The sequence below is a fragment of the Taudactylus pleione genome, unplaced genomic scaffold (genome assembly GCF_031769625.1).
Source record: "Taudactylus pleione unplaced genomic scaffold, aTauple2 ptg000086l, whole genome shotgun sequence".
NCBI classification, from domain to species: Eukaryota; Metazoa; Chordata; class Amphibia; order Anura; family Myobatrachidae; genus Taudactylus; species Taudactylus pleione.
The window spans coordinates 13,166,091-13,191,542 of NW_028284488.1; the positions used below are offsets into that span (position 1 = coordinate 13,166,091).

The window sequence follows — 25,452 nt, forward strand, 5'->3', positions numbered from 1 at the left end:
AATATGGGCTTAATATCCGGAAAGCCAATAACCAGACTATGGTATATAAATCAAGACCTAGACAAAGGCTCTTTGGCTCGTGCATGGACCTGAGACTGCAGTAGGGTGCCTAAAAATGTAAATTGAAAGACCTGGGTGTTATTGAAGTGAGGGCTCCCCAGATGAACATGAACTACGTGTTATGTTGAAGATAATGAATCACCGGTGTCATCTGAATACGTAGACAAAAGTTTAGTATACTGTATACTTTGTATCTTAATTGTTTGTTTGTTGTTTGTTACTTGTAAATAAAGTGTGTTAATTTGTACTCACTCAATTGTTTATGTTGTATAACTATTGCATTTCAATCAGAATGAACCCCACCATTATGCAGTAGCCAATGTACACCTCTCACATCAATGGCACGTGGTGCTCCGCAGTTTCCACTTTGGTTATTTGCAATGGTGCCATATGTTTAGTCACAATACACCTTCACAGCAGCATGCAAACAGTTCATAAACTGTGCTGTTTCAGAAATACTGCCACTCATGGCCCAAAAGACAATAATAATTATTATTATTATCGTTTATTTATATGGCGCCACAAGTGTTCCGCAGCACCTTACAAAGTACATAAACAAATAGGTTAATTTACATTCACTTACAGTACAGTACAGTACAATACAATACAATACAGGACATGAATAATATACATTGCTACATTCACGACCATAACACCCAGATAAGCAACAATGCAAAGCAACCAAGTGTTAGGTGCCCTAGTAGAGAGTAAGAAGTAGATGAAGGTAGAGTAAGGAGAAGCACAAGAGGGTAGAGGGCCCTGCTCACAGGAGCTTACATTCTAAAGGGGAGGGACAGACAAACAAGGGTGACACAGATGGGGTGGGCAGGGAGGAAGGAGTATGTAGCAGCAAGTTAAGATGAGAGCTGGAAGGCTTTGATGAAATAGTGGGTCTTGAGAGCCCGTTTGAAGAACTGAAGAGAGGTGGAGAGTCTGATGGGAAGCGGGAGAGAGTTCCAAAGCTGGGGAGCAGCGTGGGCAAAATCTTGGAGGCGGGAGTGGGAGGAAGTAATCAATTGGCATGAGATGCGGCGTGCATTTGTTGAACGAAGAGCGCGGACAGGAGAGTGAAGGGAGATGAGATCAGAGATGTAAATGGGAGAAGAATGAGGGCTTTGTAAGTGAGTGTGAGAACCTTAAATTGGGTTCTAAAAGGGAAGGGGAGCCAGTGGAGAGCTTGTAGGAGAGGGGAGGCAGATGCAGAATGTTTTGAGAGGAAGATGAGCTGAGCAGCAGCATTGAGGACATCCCTTTTTGCAACTTACCCATAACCGTAAAGAATGATATGCGTGCAGACGGTTTATCGCAAACCTTATATACCCACCAAGCCATCACACAGCACGTGACGTACTTCATGGGCTATGCGCTGCTGACGTCAAGTGTAAAAGGTGGTCATAATAATGTGACTCGACTCTGTATATCAAACTTGCATGAGATGCCAATCTTCAACTCCAGTTCATTGAAATCATTATTTACAGTACCAGTAACAAACAATACTATGGTAGACACCTGAATTGCATCCTATGGTGGGAGATTACCTCATTAGAGCAATATTGTAGTGACCAACTGATTCCTAGAGGTTTGCGCATTGATAAGGTACCAACATTTCAAAATGAGTCCAAAGAATTTAGAGAAGAATGGTTTAAAATATTAGACTCATGTTCATACTCGTTGATGAGGTTGATTATTAAGGAAAAAACACGTGAACTTAAACAAATAGAGGAGGAAGTGGAAATATATAAAGGATTAATTAAACCATATTCTGCCTCAGAGGATTACAAAGTTTTAGAAGAGAGTGTCATCAGAAAGATTGATAGAAATGAGAGAGACATCAGAATTAAAAAACAAAAAAATATTTTAGGGACAAACAGGATTTTAAATTAGGCAGACAGCATGCCATCACAAGAAAATAAATTTTTTTTTTAGAAATAAGGAGTAATGAAACACCGCAAAGGACTCAAGATTGGATGACAGAAACATTAAATCGCACAGAGGATAGAGGATTCACGAGGAAGAGTGAGAACGTTAGGGATGTAAGAAAGAATACGGGGACAAACTATACCAACAGGCAGACCAGAAAAACGTACAAAGAGGATAGATGGAAGGTAGAAAGAGATGGATTAGATGATGATTATGTTAGAAGGAGGCATCAATGGAAGAGGGATTACCAACAGGGGGAACCCGCATTTCGGGATGAATACAAACTTAATAGGAGGGATAGATATAATGAAAATAGATTTGCTCCCTTAAGGTATGAGGAAAATTTTTTAGGAAGAGATCGTCATTACAATTTAAACACGTGAAGAGAAAAAAGAGGGGAAAAAGGGGCAGTGGGATGACCCACCGCCTCAATAAAATAAGAAGAAGGAGAAAGAAAAGAGAAATTGTTAATAATTATGTATCTGTGGATTCTGACCCTAATAAGGTAGAGAAGGGAGTAACACCAGGGATTACTAAAAAAAAGGGCAATCTACAATTTAAGCAATCATGTTCTTTCTGATGAGGAAAAAAAAGTCCTTGAGAGAGGATTAAAATTCGCACCTTCAAGTAGAGCAGATGAATTTGAGATCTTCATTGATCTCCAAAGATTTATTAGAAGGCTGGCACTTAAAAGATTCTTTGAAGAAAAGAATAAGATGACTGAAGATGAACCAATATTAGAAGAATTGCCATGCTCCATATTTAAAAAGAAATCCACCTTTTTTCCACAGCACAAAAAGGGGTGTTTTGTGGAGACCTTTGAAAGATTGGTGAGAGAAGATCTAGAAAGGACCCGGTTCAAACCAGTAAGAAATAATAATTTGACTAAGGCAGAAAGGGAAGCTATACAACATCTTAGGAAGAATGACAATATCATCATTAAGCCGGCGGATAAAGGGGGGGGGTGGTCATCATGAATACTGAAGATTACAATTCAGAGATTATCAAACAACTTTGTGATGATACCACTTATAAAAAATTACGGGGGAATCCCAGTGCAGGGATTACTAAAAAATTAGAGACTTTCCTTGTATTATATACAGGCAAAGGGGTTATTAATGAAAATGAGAAATCATATATTAAAATTGAAAAACCATCTGTCCCCGTAATCTATGGCCTCCCGAAAATCCATAAGACCTTAAATAACCCCCCATGTAGACCTATAGTAGATGGCACAAATTCTGTATTATCTAACCTTTCGAAGTTTTTAGATTTTATACTCCAACCACTGGTTAAGAAGACCCCGGCGTATCTTAAGGATACCATAGCTACTATTTATAAGCTTGAGGAGATTGTGTGGAGATATGACTATTGGCTCATTACCGCCGACGTTACATCTCTCTACACAATTATAGAGCATCGATTTGGATTGGAGGCTGTTAGATTCTTTTTAGATAGAGAATCTTTCACAGAATCCTATAAAAACTTTGTGCTGGAGGGAATAGAATTGGTTCTGAAGAGCAACTTTTTTTGGTTTATGGAATCGTTTTATTTACAGACATCAGGCACGGCGATGGGCACTGGACTGGCACCTAGTTATGCTAATTTATTCATGGCCCTCTGGGAGCATAGATCAGTGTGGAGTGGCCATGAGTTTGGTGCCAGTCTAGTGTCCTGGATGCGCTATATTGACGATGTCTGTTTTGTTTGGAAGGGTAAGAAGGAGTCTTTGGAACGATTCTGTGCCTATTTGAATGAAAATGTATATAACATCAATTTCAGTTTTTGTATTAGTGATGTAGAGGTGAATTTCCTAGACCTCACTATATATATAGAAGGGAATACATTGAAAACCAAGAGTTTTAATAAACCGACTGATTGTAACTCATTCATCGACTTCACCAGCAACCACCATGCTAACTGGCTAAGGAGTATACCCTACAGCCAGTTTCAACGTATTAACTGTAATTGTACAGACAAAAAGGTATTTGATGTGCAGGCAATCGATTTGAGTCATCAATTCATACAGAAGGGATATGGAAAGGAGCTAGTGACCAAAGCTATGACTCAGGCCAGTGATCTCGAGAGGGGGCATATTCTTAACAATGATGGAACTATAAAAAAATGGGAGGATAGGGGAATACCATTCATATCTAAATATCATAGCCAATATAAACAAGTTGAAACTATCATAGCTAAACATTGGGATATCTTACTTAGAGATCCTGTATTAAAGGGATATATTAAAGAACGACCGATGTTTATTTATCGGAAAGCTAACAACATCCAGAATGCTATTGTTAAAAATGTAACATCAAAACCCAGGGACCTAACGATGAATAAATCAAAAGGTTCTTATAGATGCGGAGAGTGCATTATGTGTAGATTATGTAAAAGTGAAGTATCTCATATAAAGGAATACAAATCTACTCAAACTAATCATAGTTATAAGATCGATGATTTTATAACCTGTCATAGCAGATATTGTGTTTATTTGCTGGAATGCACATGTGGATCACAATATGTGGGCAGGACCACCCATATGTTAAAAATTAGACTGGCAGAACACGCCAGGAACATTAAAAAAGGATTGAGTACACATAATGTTTCCTTACATTTTCAGCAGAAACATCAGTGCAATATCACAGAACTTAGATCCTTCTGTGGTATTAAGGTTATCCATCCTAATTGGAGGAAAAATAATATGGAAGAACGTCTTGCACAAATGGAAATGAAAAAAATCTATATGTTAAAAACACTAGCCCCGAGAGGACTTAATATAGATTTCGAGACAAAATGGTTTCTGTAAGAACGTAGAAGCCGTGTACACATATATATATTTTTTATTGTTATATGGTTGTTATGGGTTATGTTTATTCTCTAATGGTGTTTACTTTCCCCTTTTTACATGTACAACGGAGGATATTTTATTTGGTACTATGGAAAAGTACTAATTCAGAATGTTTGGAATATATACTTTCCCCATGGTGATGCGATGTTAAGGATCTGGCTGCATATCTCCAGAACTCTATATATCAATCTACGAACGGAGTGGACCTTCGTGGTATTTCACATATGTGCATATAACTATTGTGGAACTAAATAAGCGAGCCCATGGGGAGGAATTCCTTTGAAACCAACTTCCGGGTTTGCGGGTCAGATTCCAGATGTGGACGTGATACGCATCGTATAGAGATTTCCGGAAGTATGCGTGACCGCTTCTAATCACATGGTTTATGTGTTAGAGGGGGCGGATGGAGCGCCTGATCGTTTTCACTTCCGGGTGTGGTAGTCGACTACTGCGGAAGTATTGGCTCATATATATGGGCTTTAGGACTTATGAGGGAAGTATTACAGAGGGGTATTACCTTATAAGGACTTCTGCTGTGCAGACTGGAAGAAGCAGTGTGGCAATAAGCAGGAGCCACAGTCTTTTTCCTATGGTGGGTGGTGGATTACATTCCAGGAATTTGTTGACGCTGAATTGATGCATATTATCCTTTTTTTATATCCTTTTTTATGTTATTTTGGATACTCTATGGGAGATTATCATGTCTATGAATTTTGAAGTAAGGTTATATCCTGTAAGGGACTTCAGATGGTAATAGGAGGTTTCACAATGTGGTCTATTGAGGGTTTTTTTGCGATTTTTAGTATAATTGGTTAATTGTCTTTTAATTTAGAGGAGGGGTATATTAAGCCCTTCCTGGGTTACAGCTCCACATCCTGAGGAAGGACAATCAGTCCGAAACGCGTAGATGGTGGAGTAAGCAGCAGGAATTGGACAACAGGCGGTATTATACATCTCTTTTTGGATATTTCTCTAAATGTTTTTTTCTTCCACGTGTCATCAAGTTGGATTACCTTCTCTGATTATGCCCGGGTCATCAGAAAGGTTTTAAAACCATATTGTGAATATCCTATTGCCACCTATAGTTCCAATACTGCTATATGTGCTTTTTTTTGTGATGTGACTATTTTTACTTTTTATGGTTCCGATTTGGAATAAAGAATTGTTTTAAGAAAATAGATACATTTTTTCATCAATTGGATATATAAGGGGAGTCGTAACAAGAAACCTTTATACGTATGAACCAAGGTGGATTTATGGTGAGTGTCTGTTGATAGACCCCTAAGAAGTGTGATGTGTTGAAAGAAAAAGGAGGTGTTAAAGAAACCTTTCAGTGAACGGTAATAGAGTGCCAGTGGTGAGTTCTATCCAGAATATGGTTCCGTATCTTGAAATGAAACAGTGGTGAAGACATTCTGTGAGACGAAGATGGATACCTTGTAGACCTCTCCATACAGACTGCGCTAGTGACACTATCTTGTTGTTTTGAAATTGTATATTTAGGTTTTGGGTATACCTTAGATAGGACACAGCAGCGGTCTGTGGTCGCGAGTTACTTCTTTTTTGTTCTTTGGAATATAATAATGTGACTCGACTCTGTATATCAAACTTGCATGAGATGCCAATCTTCAACTCCAGTTCATTGAAATCATTATTTACAGTACCAGTAACAAACAATACTATGGTAGACACCTGAATTGCATCCTGTACATTTTTATTTATTAACAATTCCATGGTACAGTCCTATATATATATTTAAATATAACATCAAATGTCCTGACTGACCCACTGACTCATTAACAAAATGACTGACTCATCAATACACAGATTAAACCCCTGGACCTAGAAACATGAAAATCGGGTAGTATATTTCATTCATGATGTAGGTATCCACTAAGAAGGGATTTTTGGAATTTGATTCCTAAGGGGGTGAAAATGGCAAAAATGTTTTCCCCCCCTGTGCAATGTCCTGCCTGACTGTCTCATTGTGGCTGGGGAAGAGTTCAATATTCAAACACCAACTGTCATCCCAAGTTCTGCAAAACATCACTGGCAGTTGGTGTGGCTCCCCTATTTCAATAGTGAGGGAAGGGAATGTGTTACTACAGAGGTGAGAGATTAAAATGTGTTACAACAGCAGTGAGAGGGGAATGTGTTACTATATAGGTGAGAGAGGGTAATGTCAAATGTGTTAGTAACAGAAGGGAATGTGTTACAACATGGGCGATGGAGGGGAATGTGTTACTACAGGGATGAGTGGGGGTAATGTGTTACTCCAGAGGTAAGGAAGGGGAATAAGGGCCTGACTCAGCAAGGAACACACGCTAGCAGTTGCATGCACCTGTCCGCTGCAAGAATATGCTAATCAATGCATACGCACAGACACCACAACACAAGATGCAGACGCCCAGCCCCATCTCCCATTACTCACAGCAAGATAGCATAAACATCGGTAACATCGAGAACCACCAGACTCATATGCACAATAGTGGTTGTCCTGACCTGCCACAGGATTTTGACCGCTTCCTGTGTACAGCTTACGGTATGGCTGCATATGCCGCCGCACTGCCTTAATTATGCATGCCCCTATAATGGCATTATAACGCCTGCGGTCACCTGACCACCCCCCGTCACCACCCACAAACGGCAGTTCCTGTCAATCAATATCGGAAGGGTCTGCGTGTAGTCTGTGTACTATAACCCGACGCACTGGCTAGTTTGTGCACTTGCACGTGCAGTGCAATGCCTATGCATGCGCAGTGCGAATTAATCGACCGATTGCGTGCGTTCTCTCCTTTGTGTTCCTTGCTGAATCAGGCCCTAAGTTACTACAGGTGTGAGGGAAAATAATGTGTTACTACAGGTGTGAGGGAGGGATTGTATTTCTACACAGGTGAAGGAGGGGAATGTCAAATGTGTTACAACACAGGTGAGGTAGGGAAATGTGTTACTACAGAGGTTAGCGAGGATAATGTGTTACTAAAGAGGTGAGGGAGTGGAAAGTGTTAGTACACAGGTGAGGGAGGGTTTTGTCTTACTATAGCAGTGAGCGAGGGAATACATTACTGTAGAAATTAAGGATTAATGTGTTACTGGAGTGGTGAGATGGAAATGGAACCAATAAATATCTATGGTCTTACCAGGTGAAACCAAGTATATCAGCTAGTATATTATATATAGATAGGTAGATAGATAGAAGAATATGGGTGAATTACTTTAAAGATGAAACACAAGTTACAGTATGATGAAAAGAGCAAACGATTATGGCCGATATTAAGAACATACCCGTACAATGATCTACCAGCTCTACAAGGATCTAGAGTACTTCCCTGCTACAGACATGGCAAGAGTATTGGAGAACAGTGGACAACAGTGTACAACTGTTATCCCGTAAAAATGGATGCTTTAAGTGCTTAGGATGTACCACATACGGATATCTAGAGACTGGGGATCTTTTTCATATCCCCACTCAGGCAAAACATAAAAAATCAGATAATCTTTGACTTGCACAAGTAGCTTTGCTGTCTACTACAGTATATTAGATGCCCGTGTGGTTACCTTTATGTGGGGAAAATGTTGCAAAAAGGTTCTGATGGTTTATGAATTATAGCTACTTGACGTTTTTTAAAATCTAAGGTATGGGTGGAGGGCCCAAGGAGAAATATAATCCATATTGTTCATTTTATGAGTGTGCTTGTTGGAACTTGGAGGTACTGTGTTACATTTTTTAAATAATTATAAATAAATAAGAAATTAAGGCTGCATGATATTCATGTACTGATCGCCAGAGCCCTGGCCTCCTGCATCCCCCCCTCCTCCCGAGGAGTGTTCCAAGTGCTGCCAGGCAAGGTTCAATGGAGTATCGCACAAGCAGCATACAGCCTTCATTTTTAAGAAAACCCAATGGTTTATGTACATATCCGATGGTGGGGCGTCTGAACATACGCAGGACCCGTTCTACAAGGCCCTGAGATTATTGTCGCAGTGCTCCCTGAGCTGCAGCCTGATTGACATTTTAGGGTGGGGAGGGGGTCCTGACCGGGTCCGTTCCTCAAAATGGAGGTGTGCCTGGCCAAATCAGCAACAAAATGTGATCCAAGGCAGCATCTACGGACACTGCTTTTGAATCACAGAGGCATGCAGAAGGTGTCTATTTCCTACAGACACCTCCTGCTGCATTTGCATTTTAGGCCCGTATTCAATTAGAAGCGAAAAGTTGGAATTTGCGGAAAAGTATCGCGGATGACGTCATTTTCGCCAGGTGGAAACTTTACGCCGTATTCAATTGCAAAAACTTTTCGCGTATGCGGAAAGTCAATGCAATGTAATAGGCGAAAAAGATTCGCCTTTGAAAGTAGGCGGAAAAAAGTGCAGGATTGACGGATTTGGGGTGCAAAGGTGGGGAAACCACCAAGTACCCTTGGGACAGCCCCCCAAAGGATAACCGTCAAAAAATCCCTAAAAAAAAAGGAGGAACACCCCAAAAAATTTCTTTGAAAATGATGACGAAAAAGTACAAAGTTGGGGTACAAACATAAAAAGTAGCGAAATAGACTTTTGGGGGGTCTGCAAGTAGGGGTGAGGTGTTTTTTTTGATTGCAGGTGCTTGCAACAGGTGGGTTTTTCACAATTGTTCTAACTTCACTTAAGAGACTTTAAAATATGCTAGCACCCATTTTGAATTACCAAAAATTTGACAGGACTACTTATTTTCACCAAAAAATACTACTTAATGCCATTCTTCACCACTTGTGCAAAGATGCTAATTAGAAGCTATTGAAACAACTTAAGTACACCAAACAGCTTTATGAGGGCTATTCGGGGACATCTACACTGATCCCCAATGTTAGTGCACCTTTTTGGGGGGTCCAGGCTGATTTCCCCATTTCTGACAGCACTTTCCGCCTGTTACGACATGGCGGCTTGCCGTTTTCGCGTCCTTAGGAATTGAATAGGGCGAATAGCGGGGGCATGCCCGATAAGTTTCTGTGGTCAAAACATGTAATGGTGGCGGAGAAATGATTCCGCCATCGGCAGCAAAATTAACGCGGCTAATTGAATACAGGCCTTAGTTGGATGTTACTACACAGCCGCTTCTTTTCTAAATCAAACACCAGGCTTATCTTTAGCTGCCATGGTTGTCATGTTGACGACCAGTCAAAAACAGCCATAGGCGGCTGCGGGAAGGTAATCTTCCCACAGCCACCTATGTCAGTGGGACCTGCTGGTCCCTCTACACCAGGGGTTCCCAACCACGGCCCGCAAGGCACACTAACAGTCCAGGTTTAAAGGATAGCCATACTTGAGTACAGGTGACTTAATTAGTACCTCAGTTATTTTGATTTAACCATCTGTGCTCAACCATGGATATCACTAAAACCAGGACTGTTAGTGTGCCTTGAGGACCGAGGTTGGGAATCACTGCTCTACACCCTCGGCTCCCCCTGCTTTGTGTCCAGATCACTGCTGGCCACAGTGATTAGGACCCGGTACTCCTGCTTTTAGGAAGGTGCAGCACCCCGACACAAACAATACATCTCACATCCCATCTGCCCATACAGCAGAGCGCAGTTCTAACCCATCATTTACTGTTGAAGTACAACAGGATGAGGATACTGGTGTAGCTGGCGCTGAGGAGGAAGTTGGCGAGGAGGATTCTGATGTTGTTTGTTTAAATCAGGCTCCGGGGGAGACAGTTGTTGTCCGTGGGATGAAAAAGCCTATCACGGTAATGCCTGGGCAGAAGACCAAACATTCCACCTCTTTGATCTGGCAATATTTCTATCCAAATCCGGACAACAACTGTCTTGCCATATGTACCATATGTAAAGGTGAAATAAGTAGGGGTAGGGACGTTAACCACCTAGGAACATCCTCCCTTATACGTCACCTGCACCTGTCAAGTTCAGAAACTTTGGCTAAGACCGTAAGCAGTCCAGGGACACCTAAATCCCTTTGTCCTGTTGTATCCAAGCGCCTGCAAACCACACTGTCAACTCCCTCCTCGTCAATTTCCTGCTTAGTCAGGATCGGAAGTAGTCCTGCAGGCCATGTCACTGGCATGACTGACTCTCCTATCCGGGATTCCTCCGGAGGATCCTGCATTGCTACGCCTACTGCTGCCGCTGCTGCTGTTGCTGCTGGGAGTCGTTCATCATCCCAGAGAGGAAGTAGGAACACCACTATTTTTACTAAACAATTGACCCTCCAACAGTCCTTAGCGCGGAGGATGAAGTACGACAGCAGTCATCCTGAAGCAAAATGTATAACTAAGGCCTTGACTGCTATGTTGGTGTTAGACGTGCATACGGTATTCGCCATTACTGCAGTGGGATTTAGACAATTGATGGAGGTAGTGTGTCCCCGGTTCCAAATCCCGTCTAGATTCCACTTCACTAGGCAGGCGATACCGAGACTGTACAGAAACGTCAGAAAAAGTGTCCTCAGTGTCCTGAAAAATGCGGTTGTACCCAATGTCCACTTAACCATGGACATGTGGACAAGTGGAACAGGGCAGACTAAGGACTATATGACTGTGGCAGCCCACTGGGTAGATGTATCACCTTACGCAGCAACAACAGCAGCGTCACCAGTAGCAGCATCTCAGAAACGCCAGCTCGTTCCAAGGCAGGCTACGCTGTGTATCACCGGTTTCAGTAAGAGGCACACTGCCGACAACCTCTTAGAGAAACTGAGGGAAATCATCGCCCAGTGGCTTACCCCACTTAGACTCTCCTGGTGATTTGTGATATCTGACAATGCCACCAATATTGTGCGAGCATTACATCTGGGCAAATTCCAGCATGTCCCATGTTTTGCTCACACAATAAATTTGGTGGTGCAGAATTTTCTGAAAAGCGACAGGGGCGTGCAGGAGACGCTTTGGGTGGCCCAAAAAATTTCTGGCCACTATCGCCATTCAGCGACTGTGTGCCGAAGACTGGAGCACCAGCAAACACTCTTGAACCTGCCCCGCCATCACCTGAAGCAAGAGGTTGTGACGCGGTGGAACTCAACCCTCTATATGCTTCAGAGGATGGAGGAGCAGCAAAAGGCCATTCAAGCCTATACATCCACCTATGACATAGGCAAAGGAGGGGTATGCACCTGACTCAAGCGCAGTGGAGAATGATTTCCGTGTTGTGCAAGGTTCTCCAGCCCTTCGAACTTGCCACACGTGAAGTCAGTTCAGACACTGCCAGCTTGAGTCAGGTCATTCCCCTCATCAGGCTTTTGCAGAAGCAGCTGGAGAAAGTGAAGGAGGAGCTGAAATGGAGCGATTCCGCTTGGCATGTGGGACTTGTGGATGAAGCCCTTCATTCGCTTTGCCAGGATTCCAGTGTGATCAATCTGTTGAAATCAGACCACTACATTTTGGCCACCGTGCTCATTCCTAGGTTTAAAGCCTATGTGGTGTCTCTCTTTCTGGCCGACGCAAGCCTGCAGAGGTACAAAGACCTGCTGGTGAAAACACTGTCAGCTGAAGCGGAACGTGACACGTCAACGGCTCCTTCTTCATTTTCTCCCGCAACTGGGGCTGCCAGGAAACAACTTAGGTATCCTAAGCAACCCGCTGGCGGTGATGCAGGGCAGGCAGGACCAAGTTTGGACATCTGGTCCGGACTGAAGGACCTGGCAACAATTGCTGACATGTCTACTGTCACTGCATATGATGCTGTCACCATTGACAGAATGGTGGAGGATTGCATCGGTGACAGCATCCAAGTAGGCATGTCAGACAGTCCGTACCTGTACTGGCAGGAAAAAGAGGCAATTTGGAGGCCCCTGTACAAACTGGCTCTATTTTACCTGAGTTGCCCCCCCTCCAGTGTGTACTCCGAAAGAGTTTTTAGTGCAGCCGGGAACCTTGTCAGCGAAAGGCATAGGAGGTTGCTTCCACAAAATGTGGAGAAGATGATGTTCATAAAAATGAATTATCAACTCTTCCAGGGAGACCAGCCTCCAGAATGTACAGAGGGACCTGTGGTGGTGGATTCCAGCGGGGATGAATTAATACTCTGTGAGGATGAGGATGTACACAGCACTGAAGAGGGTGAAGAATCGGTGAATGAGGAGGATGAGGACAACATCTTGCCTCTGTAGAGCCAGTTTGTGCAGGGACAGATTAATTGCCAGCTTGTTTTATGGGGGCCCAAACGAACCAATCATTTCAGCCACAGTCATGTGGCAGACCCTGGTGCTGAAATGATTGGTTTGTTAAAGTGTGCATGTTCTGTTTATACAACATAACGGTGGGTGGGAGGGCCCAAGGACATTTCCATCTTACACCTCTTTTTTTTCTTTGCATTATGTACTGTTTGGGGCCTAGTTTTTCAAACTGCCATCCTGTCTGCCACTGCAGTGTCACTCCTAGATGGGCCACATGTTTGTGCCATCCACTCGTGTCGCTTAGCATAGTCATCCAGCTACCTCGGTGCAACCTTTTGGACATAAAAACACTATTGTGAGGTATGAGGTGTTCAGAATAGACAGGAAATAAGTGGAAATTAAGGTTATTGAGGTTAATAATAGCATAGGAGCAGAAACACCCACAAATTCTGTGATTTTAGCTGTTTTTATGCTTTTTAAAAAAAAAAATACAGATCCAAAACACAAAACCCAGAACCCAAAACACGGAAGGGTGGTTTTGGCAAAACCAATCCAGATCCAAAACCAAAACACAAAACACGAAAAGTGGCCCCTACTATATATATATATATATATATATATATATATAGAGAGAGAGAGAGAGAGAGAAAGAGAGAGAGAGAGACACAGGTTATATGTGCATATTCCTCCAGCAGCTGCCATACCATGCGCCGCACGGGCAGGCAATGTGCCTGGGGCATCCATGCTCATGTCTGCAGCAAGGTAATGCCGGATCCCTCCCTTCTCCTGACTGGTCCGATCCTCTGCATGTCAGACGCCAGCCCAGAGTCCGGCCAGAGCATAACGGACTGCAAGACCACCACCCACGAGATCATGGGCCCCTAAGAAGAACCTGGACTGTGAGCAGGCCACATCTTGTGTTTTATCTGGGGCTGTGTGTTGTTATTACTGAACTGGGTTATCATTTAGGTTCACATGACATTATTAATAATGTTCTGCTTTAGTAATGCTATACAGTGTGTGGGTATATTTGATAACTGTGCCTGATATATATATATCAGGCACATTTTTAAGTTGATAATTTAGTAAGGCCCGCAAATGATTTTTGAAATATCCAAATGGCCCTTGGCAGAGAAAAGTTTCCCCACCCCTGGTCTACAGTATATTCCCTACCACAAGCTCACAAACACAAACACACAAGAATTAATTTTCACAGGGAGCCAATTGACCTACCAGTATTTTTTTGGATTATGAGATGACACTGGATTATCCAGAGAAAACCTATGGCAGCATGGGGAGAATATGCAAACTCCATACAGTTAGGGCCGTGGTGGGGATCAAGCCCAAGACCTCAGTGCTAACCATTACACTAACCATGCTGCCTCAATGAATTGTTGTGACTAAACCTTTTCCACCTGGCGACCAGTCCAACCAGAGCTATAAACTCATCAGCACTGTCCGGAAGTGAGCCATCTACTGCTCTGTATTTTTTTAAACCCTTCTCACTGCCCATTGACCTCCCTCCCATTCCTTAGCTCACTTGGAGGCAAGAGTAGCGGCTCTAGTATGTTTGCTAAAGAAGAATGAGACACAGTGGGACACCTGCTGAATGCATAGAGGCGGAACAGATTCAAGGCATATTAAAGTACACAAGCAATAAGTATGTTCACACAATACCAGTAATATGCACAACTTCAATTAAGAATTGTGCGATGAACATAAAATATATACACTACAATACAAGCAACAATTTGGACAAGATGGGGTGTCTAGCAAGCTAAACTCTTATTTTAAAGGTTCTGCCACCCCCATCTTGTCATACAAGCAAAGAAGGATCCCCAATCAGTGTCAGCAAAGCCAAACAAACAACCAATGACAAGTGGTTTGCTAATGCTGGAGACCGTCATCTTCATCCACCATTTGCAGCTACCCCTGACCACCATCAAATATTACAGCTTTTGCAGCCTTATACCTCATTCTGTAACTGTTTGCAGTGATGTGAACAATCACTTATTGTACTCTGCTTACGCTGGAATGCCCCAGCACCTGGTCCCCTCTATCCAGACGCAATCAGGCGTAAGTGTCAGAATAACACATATTTGCATGGGCAAATATGGGTGCAGACACTTGTACCATAGCCTGGATTTTAGAGAAAAAAAAATAATGTACTAAAATCAAATATCTTGCCTGTTTCTTATGACAATAACAGCTCAGTGATCCTTTCAGTCACGAAGACAGGACCGACGAAAAACTGCAAAAAACATATGGAAATAAAAAATAATTATTTTTAATATACTATTTCATTAACCATAACACTTACTAGGTTACTTTATTTTTTATAAATCATAGAAGTTTCTTTTAAATCAACATAAAAATATATTATACAATAATACGCACCTTTGTCTTTTCCATAGAATGATAATAAAAATATTACCACGACTAGGAAAATAACACCAAAAGTGATGTATGCAGCTGTTACAAGAAACAAATAAAGAGGTTAATGTACAATTTAATTATATATGGTAAAACCATGGTTGTATTGAATGTTTATCTAAAAAGATGAATTACTGTAAGTCGTCTAGATTTGCACTGTGTGTTGCCATGCACCTGATGCAAGATAATGATCCTATCAGAATGCTCTCAGAATGATGTTACCTGTGTGTGTGGCCAATTTTAATAAGACAGAACGTAAAATAACCATGATTTATTAAAGGAGGTAATTTACAAATCACAAAATGGCTGTGCCACCATACAAAAACAGTTTTGTACCATCACTGCGCTTAGATTTTTATGGGTTGAGGTTATATCAGATATTCTATGTCATGATCCAGTGCAAGTGTTCCTCTGTGGAGGACGGTGAGCCGGGGGGTTCGGGTGACTAGGGAAGTGACTGTAACTAGATCTCCTAGTTGCGGCCGAACCCAGGTTTGGCTAGACCTGCGTAGAGGTGCGGAGTCTAACTCACTTGGTGGTTTTCTCCAGTGACCCCTCCAATTGGGATTTGGTTTTCGCCGCACCAAGTGAGCAGGTTGAGGCCCTCTGGACAGGTACCTAGGAATGGCAGAAGACCGGAACTATATTTAATGAAGTAAATGCTAGGGCACTGTAGAGATCCTAATCACAGGCTTGCATAAGAATACTGGAAAATGTACTGAGAATCGCTGAGAAATCCAGGTGCTGATTTGCACAGACAAACACTGAGCAGAGTGGACACAGGCATATACTGGGGATTGCTAAATGTCCAGCTGAGAACTAATTAGTGATTAGCAGGAAACCTGATACTTCAGAAACTGCAATATAACTAGCAGCACATTACAAGACACACAGGAATAGAAACATAAAAGTCAGGAGTACTGGGAGAGAACTAAGGATCTCATTCAGAGTCGGTTGTAAGCGGCCGCTCGGTCGTACGCCTAACGACCGCAAAACAGAAAAATTAAGCGATCGCACGGCCGGTTGGTCGAAACCAAAGTGACGCCCATACGTGAACAATGCACCTCCTCTACCTAGCGAGTGATAGCAGCTAGCGATCGAGTCAACCGTCAGTCATTGTCAGTCGCTGTATGTTAATTTTCTTCTGATGGTTGCGGCGGCTTGTGTTGTGTGCAAATCACTCCAAAAATTTACAAAAAACCGCATAGAATAAGCCATCCCCATGAAATATATTTATTCTTATTATTCACTAATGCAAACGCAGCTGAATCAATTACATGCCAATTAGCAGTGTTCTTAGCTACAACAAACGATTATTAGCTGCTTGCATTGTGTGGCTCAAAATAGAAACATCACTCCTAACATCAGTAACATTCGATAGTATCGATTGTACTCTGGGGCTTGAGAGAGCACATACCCAACCTCAAGCTGTACGATCAGCCAGGCCTCTAACCTGCTTGCAGAGTGACGTTTTACTACTTCTGCCTTCTATGTCGGTCGTAGCAGGTATTTTATGTACACCCCTAAAACGCCCTTAAAACGGTGAGGAACGCCTGCGTTTTTAGACCACCACCCCTGTCAACAACCACAAACGGCCTTTCATGTCAATCAACTCTCAGAAGCCACTACCTGCTCGTAAGCCATATGATCGACAGCATTTTGGATCACAAGGTTTCGTACGCACATGCGCACAACTAACCGTACGCATGCGTGGTTTGGAAACATCGGATGCGTACGACCGAGCGGCCGCTTACGACCGACTCTGAATGAGGTCCTAAGACTCAGACTGAAAATAGCATGGAAGCTAATGCATGAATTCTAGAGAACTGTAAGTGGGCTAAAGCAACACTCTGGAGGAAAAACCACAGAGCAACACTGGTGACAATCACAAGTCACTGGAACAGCGAAGTTAAATAGCAGTTTCCTGTTCCTGGAGTCAGACTTAAATACCCCTGGGTAGCTGATCATTGGATCAGAGGATCAGCTGAGTGACCACAGGACTACCATTGGGAGAGACTAGTCAGGTGATATGAACCAACATGGCTGCGCCCATGCCCGGCACCCCGGAAATCAAGACGCATGCACGGAAGCCCTAGCGGACCCCAGGGAGAATACTCAGTCACCACTCCCAGCGTCTAGACACCTAAGCCCAAGGACACCAGCGCAGAGGTGAGTAGCGGTTGATCCCAGGCTGCATCCTGACATTCTACAGTACACGTGAATCTGAGTAATCTCAGTTAGGTTAGAGAAAGACTATTCTCATGTCGACATCATGACCATGTCGACATGAGAATGCCGACATGGTCATAATGTTAATGTTGACATTCATCATGTAGACAGTGATTAGGACATGTTAGAATGTCCACATATCGTCTCTCGTAGCCCAGCTGTGACTTACCTGCTCCCAGTGGCTGCAGCAGCATCTTCCAGGCCTGGGCAGCCATGTGACTTCCGTGTCAGAGCTCTGATTCTCCAGGGGTTCGGGTGAGTATTTCTTCCCTATACCCTCCCCCTCCCTCTCCCTCTAGTGCAGTGGTTCTCAAACTCGGTCCTCAGGACCCCACACAGTTCACATTTTTCAGGGCACCCAGCAGGTGCACAGATGTATTCATTACTCACTGACACATTTTAAATGATCCACAGGTGCAGCTAATTATTTCACTTTTGATTCTGTGAGGAAACATGAAAACATGCACAGTTTGGGGTCCTGAGGACCTAGTTTGAGAACCTGTGCTCTAGTGCATAACCCTAAACCCCCTCTACAGCCCCTGCAGCCTAACCCTAACGTCCCCTTGCAGACTAACCGTAACCCTCCTGCCTATAGCTTAACCTTAATGTCAACATCCTGACAATGTTCACATTTCACCTGTCGACATTCTAATAATGTTGACAAGCTGCCTATCAAAATTTTAACAATGTCGACATCATAACTGTCAACATTGTGGTGTCAACAATATGAATGACGAATTGCCATTGTCTACCTTTTGACTACATCCCAGATTAGATAGATCTCCTACAAAGATTTGCATCGGTGTCACTCTGCAGACCGCCCCTACACACCTGCCGATGGACAGATATGTCTGCAGACATATCTGTCCATCGGCTGTGCAGCACAGCCAATGCGATATGTCGGTGAACACCGATGTTCACTGACATATCGCAGGTACACACTGGCCGACAGACAGCAGATATATTGGCCGATCAATTGATCGGCCAATGTATCTGTCAGTGTGTACCACTGGTTGTGTTTTACTTACTTGCCTTATATTGGATTTATGGTACTATTACTATATTTTGAATAAACAGCATTTGAAAGGAAATAGTCTTCCTCTAACCTAACTGAGATCACTCAGATTCATGTGTACAATATCTGATAGCATTTGTGCTACCTATAACTACTTTGCTTTCCTAACACACAATGGCCCTCATTCAGAGCCGCTCGTTAGCGGCAGTACGCTCGTTCCGAGCGATGTTTGCACATCTGCGCATGCGTACGGTTTTTAGTACGCATGCGCGAACCAGTCAGTACGGCCGAAAATCGTTGGTACGCAATATAGCGAGTGCCTGCTATTTTGAGTGACAGAATGAGGCGTATGTGGGTGGTAACAGGGGAAGGTGCTTGAAAATGGGGAGTGGAGATCCGAACGCAGGCGTGCTTAAAGGTCAAAACGGGCGTTTTATGGGTGTGCATATTTAAAACAGCAGCGTCAGTGACCACGTCACTGGGTTATTTTATAGCCAGAACTGCTCGCAAATTTGTGGTAGCAAACACCAACCACAAGAATAGCGAGCAGTTCATACGCTGGTCGATGTACTCGATTAATCTAATAAATAGCGGACATGACGTAGGATGCGAGCGGCCAGGGGGCGTTTTTAACAAATAAACGAGCGTATGTTTTGCTCGCTCGTTCAGACTTAGAGGTGTGAACAGACTGCAATGTGCGTACGGATCATTTGAATAGCCACCCCTTGTTTTTAAACGAGCGACCACAAATAGCGAACGGCTCTGAATGAGGGCCAATATCATTATTTGATCAAAAACAAGATTATAATCAGTGGTATGTGAAAAAAGCCAAATTAATAATAGTACGATTAAAAAATTATCTTTAAAAATAACAAATTAATTAATACTGGTGTCGTATTATTATTCTGTGTCTGTTTACTGTCACTAAATAAAGTAATATTTTCATATAAACCAACTTTTTTCAAGAGTGCTCCAGAAAAAGATTTTTTTCCTTCTCCCTTGATGAAGAAGCACATTTCCAAGTAAATTCAGAGTAATACAACACTTAACATACAAAACTGGCACCTGTCATAAAGAATGACCCCATGGGCACTGCAATGTTGAAAACAGAGCAGAAACAAAAAAGTCAGCATGCTTCCTCCCCATATACTTACACAGCCCGATGGCTTAGACTAGTTTCTAGGAGTATACTGTAGGGTCTCTGTGCCATATTGAAAACCTAGGCTTGTGCATCTTTGTGAGATTGGTTGTGGAAAATGACATGACCCACCTTTCACCGGATCCAGAGGCTACTAGATGTCGCCCCCATCGTTGTGACACCCCAATGGCCCCAGTATAGAGAATAGAAGACTAAAGGAAGCACAAGCAAAGTACCCCCCCAAAAAAATCAAATAGTTTAGTCAAATAATATTTAAATTAATAAAAGCCTTGACTCAAACCTTAGTTCAACTTTTAAATAAAAAATCCAAAAATACATTATTTTTCTTTCTTGATACAATGTAGCAAAAGTGAAATAAAAAGCCTTACATAAATTGCCTCAAAAATAATCCACCCACTCACTACCACTGACAAATTGTAAGCCAGTATAAATCAAATGTATTTTGGTGGCCGATGGAGGGGAGAGGATGTAGTTATGACCAATCCCGACACTACAATCCCGTCACTACAATCCCGGCAGGGGATTTAACATAGGCATCGAAATACCGATGCCTATGTTAATCCCGACGCCGAGACTCCGATAGGACGCCGGACCGATCGTCCAGTGCTGGAGTTAAGTAGCGATGTAGCCGGGGATGGGGGGGTTAGGTTTAGGGAGCCCCAGGGGGACTTAAGCTGCCCACACACCTAGTGATTTTTTACCCGATTTCAACGACTCGCGAAGACAAATCGTGTAAAATATGCCCAAATCGTGAGTTTCTACTCACGATTGCGATGCCAATGCGCGTCCCCGCTCGTCGTACATCGCATCTTCAGATATGCTGTGCTGTAGGGCAGATTTGCTAATCAGGGACACAATGCACTGGATGCACGATAGAGCTTAAGTCAGATTGGACATTTTTTACTCCAAATCGTGACCACGACTGCCGGGGAGCTGCCTGGGGAGAGTTCAGGGGAAATCGTACACATCGTGGGATTGTGATCACATCACTATGTCTATGGGCACCTTTAGGGTTAGGGAGGGTTAGGGTTAGGCTAGGGGAAGGGGGGGTTAGGTTTAGACACTAGGGGGGAGGTTAGGGATCCCCCTGGAAGGGTTAGGTTTAGGGTGCGGGGAGGGGGGAGTTAGGTTTAGGCACTAACGGGGGGAGGTTAGGGTTAGGCACTAGGGGGGAGGTTAAGGTTAGGCACCCCTAAAGGAGGGTTAGGGGGGACGGGTTAATTACTTACCTCCGCTGTCGGGATATCCTCCATGTCGGGCTAGCGCTGTCGGGATTTGAACCGACGGCTACACAGCCATCGGCATTTCGATCCCATTGCAAAGGGGAGTTCTAGGACTCCTGTCTGTAATCATTTGATGACAGTGGAAGATAGTTGGCTTGATTGTTGGGAGCCAACAACAACATGTTGCAATGTAAGGTATACAAATACATGTTTTTATGTATGCAGGCTAAGAACTGGATGCTTTTGCATGTAGCCCACAAATGTATATTTTTACATAGCTATTTATATCTGAGTTTGGACACACTCATCTCAAATCTAAATCTCTACACATTTTACAACTCCCCAACAGACTCAGCAAAGCCTGCATTGCAGGAAGGCACCAGGCTAGAGAGGCACTCTACCCACCTGCTGCTGCTGAGTCCAGGGTTGCTGCTAGATCCTAGTTGGAGAAGGAACTCTCTGATGGCGCAACCACGTGACCGCTGCAGAAGGGCCGGACTGCTCCAGTGTTGCCATCCACGTGGGCATAGAGGGGGAATATAATTTGTGGCGAGGGTAGCAAACCACCCTGCCTGAAGTGAGCCCACGAAGGGCCACTTTTGGCCCCCCGTTCTGATCCTTGCCCCACCCCCTTTGATCGCGGGTCACCTGGGCGTGACATCAGAGGTCCCTTGCAACACCCAAGTTTAGACCTAACCCTGATTCCAGTGTTGCTACTGCTGGCTGCCGCTGCACACCCTGACAGTGTCCCTCCCATATCCTCCCTCTCATTCCCTCTGACTTCACATCCAGCGCTGGCTACGCAGCAGTTAGAGCACCGCACTAAGGATGGTGCTGCCACCACCAATCCCCCACTGACGGCGACAGTCCCCCACTGTGCAGGAGTCGGCAGGTAAGTTTGCTACAGGCTAATGGTGGGGAGAAGAGAGGAGAGGGGCTGGGCTGTGGTGAGGGGGGCTGTGCTGTGATGAGGGGAGTTGTGCTGAGGGGGTCTGTGATCAGGGGGGCTGTTATGTGAGGAAGACTGTGATGAGGGGGACTGTGCTGAGAGGGGCTGTGATTTAAGGGGCTAGGATGAGGTTGTGCTGAAGGGGGCTGTGCTGAGGAGGGCTGTGCTGAGGGATGTTGTGATGAGGGGCTGCTCTGTGAAGGGGCTGTGCTGCAAGGGGGGGCTGGGATGAGGGGGCTGTGCTGTAAGGGGCTGAGATGTGAGAGGCTCTGAAGAGGGGGGCTGTGGTGTGAGCAGCTGTGATGAGGGGGTCTGTGGCTCGGGCCATCCCTGCCTACATCAGTCCCTCCACCCTGAACATAAAGGGCTTCTGGGTGCAAACTAGTCTAGTGTGCAGCACCCAGCCATGCAGACCCATCGGGAAGGAGGGGGTGGAGCATGAGTCAGAGTGCAGCAGCAGTAGGAGCTGGGGAGGTCAACCTGAGAGCTCTTGGGAGGTGAGAGCTTATTTTAGAAAAACAGTGAATGGGGACATTGTTGTGGGATGTGGGGAGGGTCAGTGTGGTATTTATTGAGGGATGTAGAGAGAGACAGTGTAGTATTTGTTGTGGGACGTGGGAAGGGTCAGTGTGGTATTTGTTGTGGGATGTGGGGGCGGGTCAGTGTGGTACTTGTTATGGCATGAGAAGGTCAAAGTTGCATGTGGTGGTCTGTGGAGGCATGTGCAGTGGTGGCACATGAGGTGTGTCAGGTTGCGGCATAGGATCAGCCGTTACTCACCTCAGTGCCGGCTTCCCCTGACCTCTCGAGTGGTCAGACACCAGGTGCGGCAGCAAGTGACGTGCTGTGGATTATACCTGGGGTCTGCTAGGACATCCATGTGCTCGCTTCATGATATGGTTCCTGCAGTTACCATTATGGGCGCAGCCATGACAGTCTACACCACCTGATTGCCCTTTACCCAACGGTGGCATTGGTTGCTGTCAGCTGACATTATCCTCCAATGGACTGCTACCTTAGGGTATTTAGCCGGGCTCCAGACAACAGGAAATTGCCTGAACAACATTGTTAGTTCCAGTGTATACTTGCTGTTGCAGAGTTCCAGGTTCCAAGCTCCTTTCTTCCAGTGATACTCTCCTAGTGTTACCCACGGTGTGTGTGTACTCAGTACGTCATCCGAGTAATATCTCTGAAGTGTCATCATCCTGTGCCAGTTCTGCGTCTGGAACCACAGTGTGCGTACTTAGTATGTCATCCAAGTACAAACTCCTAGTGCCATACTCCTGTGCTAGTTCTGCCTCTTAAGCCACTGCATGTGTACTTAGTACGTCATCCAAGTACAAACTCCTAGTGCCATTCTCCTGTGCCGGTTCTGCATCTGAAACCACAGTGTGTGTACTTAATACATCATCCAAGTACAATCTCCTAGTGCCATTCTCCTGTGTCTGTCCTGCGTCTGGATCAACAGGGTGTGTACCCAGTACATCATCCAAGTGCAAAACTTCCAGTATCATTCTCCTGTGCTTTCCCTGTGATAGTGTTCTTCCATTTTCCACATGTGCTGGATACCTGACCAAAGGGACATGACCTGCTTGCTGGGTGCAGCTTAAGCCCAAATTCCGCTTGGAGGGGTCACTGGTGAACACCTCCCAGTAAGTTAGACCCTGCGCCTTTGGTCATGTCAAGCCAACATCTGGTACTTGTGGATGCAGTATATTATATGTAAAGAATTGAACTACTCTTGTGCTGGTACTAAATCCCTTTTTACTTCGTAACACGATGGGCCCATTGTGTTACCAAGAATAAAGGGATCTAGTACCCGCACAAGAGCAGTTCAATTCTTTACATATTATATACTGCACCCATACATATGATCTAGTGAATATATTTTTAGATTTGATTTCTCATGGGAGGTGCACCCTAGAATAAATATCACATGCAAGAAAAAGAGGTAGTGTTCTAAAGTGGGGCTCTCAAAAAAACAGTATCTCCTAAAATGTAACCTTTATTACATAAATTAAAAGCGAATTATAATAACAAAATTGGAAGTGATATGTACTTGTAACATGTATGTTATATTGTCAGTTAAAAAATGGACACCTCATATATAGGGTATTCACCCCAGTCTTTGGAATGTGGTCCTTGAGCTAGAATGCAGCTTTTGGTATTGGAGGTGTTTTATTATCCAGGTCAATTATCAACCTCAATTAATTGGTGGATACCTCTCCAAACCCCCTATACCTGAAAATTCACTACTATCTGCTAGTGGCTCTTATATATTCTGAATCCTGCTGGTAACTAGAATGAAAATGTCATGTAACTACATATAGTAACTATTTTTTCTGTTACAAAGATGCTGATCTTTGTGCAACTGGGATCAATCTCCACTGCCATTCATTCTGCTGTTCTCAGCAGTGAATCATGTTATCCACAAAACGTCAACTCAATTGACTATTCATCCCTCTCTTTGTATAGGTACAAATAGTGTATAGGCGGGTATCCACTACTAGATATACAAACGAGAGCACGATTACGACATTGCAAAAGTGCTCTCGTTTGTATATCTAGTGATGTGCCTAGACTGAACGTTCACTCATTCAGTCCAGGCACCTCCATCATCCCCGCACATGCTGAACCTGACGGGATCGTCAGGTTACACAAAAGAAGAGAGAGAAAAAAAGCACTGTCTCTTTGTTGGCGCACAAATAGAAAAATAAATTAAAATGTCACTTTTAATATAAATATTTAAAATTCACTTTGCCTCACTAGTGAAATATTCCATAGAAAAATAAATCGTGAAACACACATATAAGTATATATTTCTATTAATTATTATTGATATTAAACAATTAAATTAAATGATTTATGTTTGTCTCCGTGTCCTTATTCTGTTGTGTTTCATACATTGGTAAAGGTAAGTATATCTATATGATTGATTATATTTCATCCTAAGAGGGGGCGCTACACTTTGTAATGGGATATGGATGCATGTTCCCATGTGGCATATTTCTATAATTAAAGATGTATTTTGCCCTACAGAGGGCGCTGTGATTATTACAGTGGAAAACAGTCAATAGTTTACAGTCTCGATCAGACATCTTATCCAATTGATGGCAGTATGAGACTGGCAAGTTGTACAAGTTGCATGAATACATTATTAGATTGAGATATATTTACCTTTATCAATGTATGAGGATATTTGATAATACCCCTTTTACACCAACCGAATAACCCGGGTTATTGCCGGGTCAATCCGGGTCGATGCTATGTGTGAACGGCTTCCAGAAAAATTTCCCAGGTTGATTTACCCGGGAATCTTACTCGGGTTGAGAGCAGGGTTGAAAACGGGTTGTTCCCGTGTCATGCGGCAGTGTGAACGGGTGCTACCCGGATTATTTTAACCGGCTACATTCTGCTATTAGCTGATTGGAGCTTCTGGGGCGCTGGCAGATGATGTCATTTGTCAGGGCCCTGCAGAGAGACGCACACGCAGCCATTACTTGC

At 43.6% G+C, this 25,452-nt stretch overlaps 1 protein-coding gene across 1 annotated transcript in view; it reads right to left on the reverse strand.

Annotated features, from left to right (window-relative positions):
* Nucleotides 1–25,452, reverse strand: part of LOC148529175 (uncharacterized) — a 150,416-nt gene that overhangs the window by 3,197 nt on the left and 121,767 nt on the right. The window contains exons 7-8 of the mRNA XM_088468849.1: nt 15,338–15,412; nt 15,128–15,191 (exon numbers count right to left, since the gene is read on the reverse strand). Coding sequence (XP_088324975.1) covers nt 15,163–15,191; nt 15,338–15,412 — 104 coding nt within the window. The 3' untranslated portion in view covers nt 15,128–15,162. The remainder of the gene's footprint in view (nt 1–15,127; nt 15,192–15,337; nt 15,413–25,452) is intronic.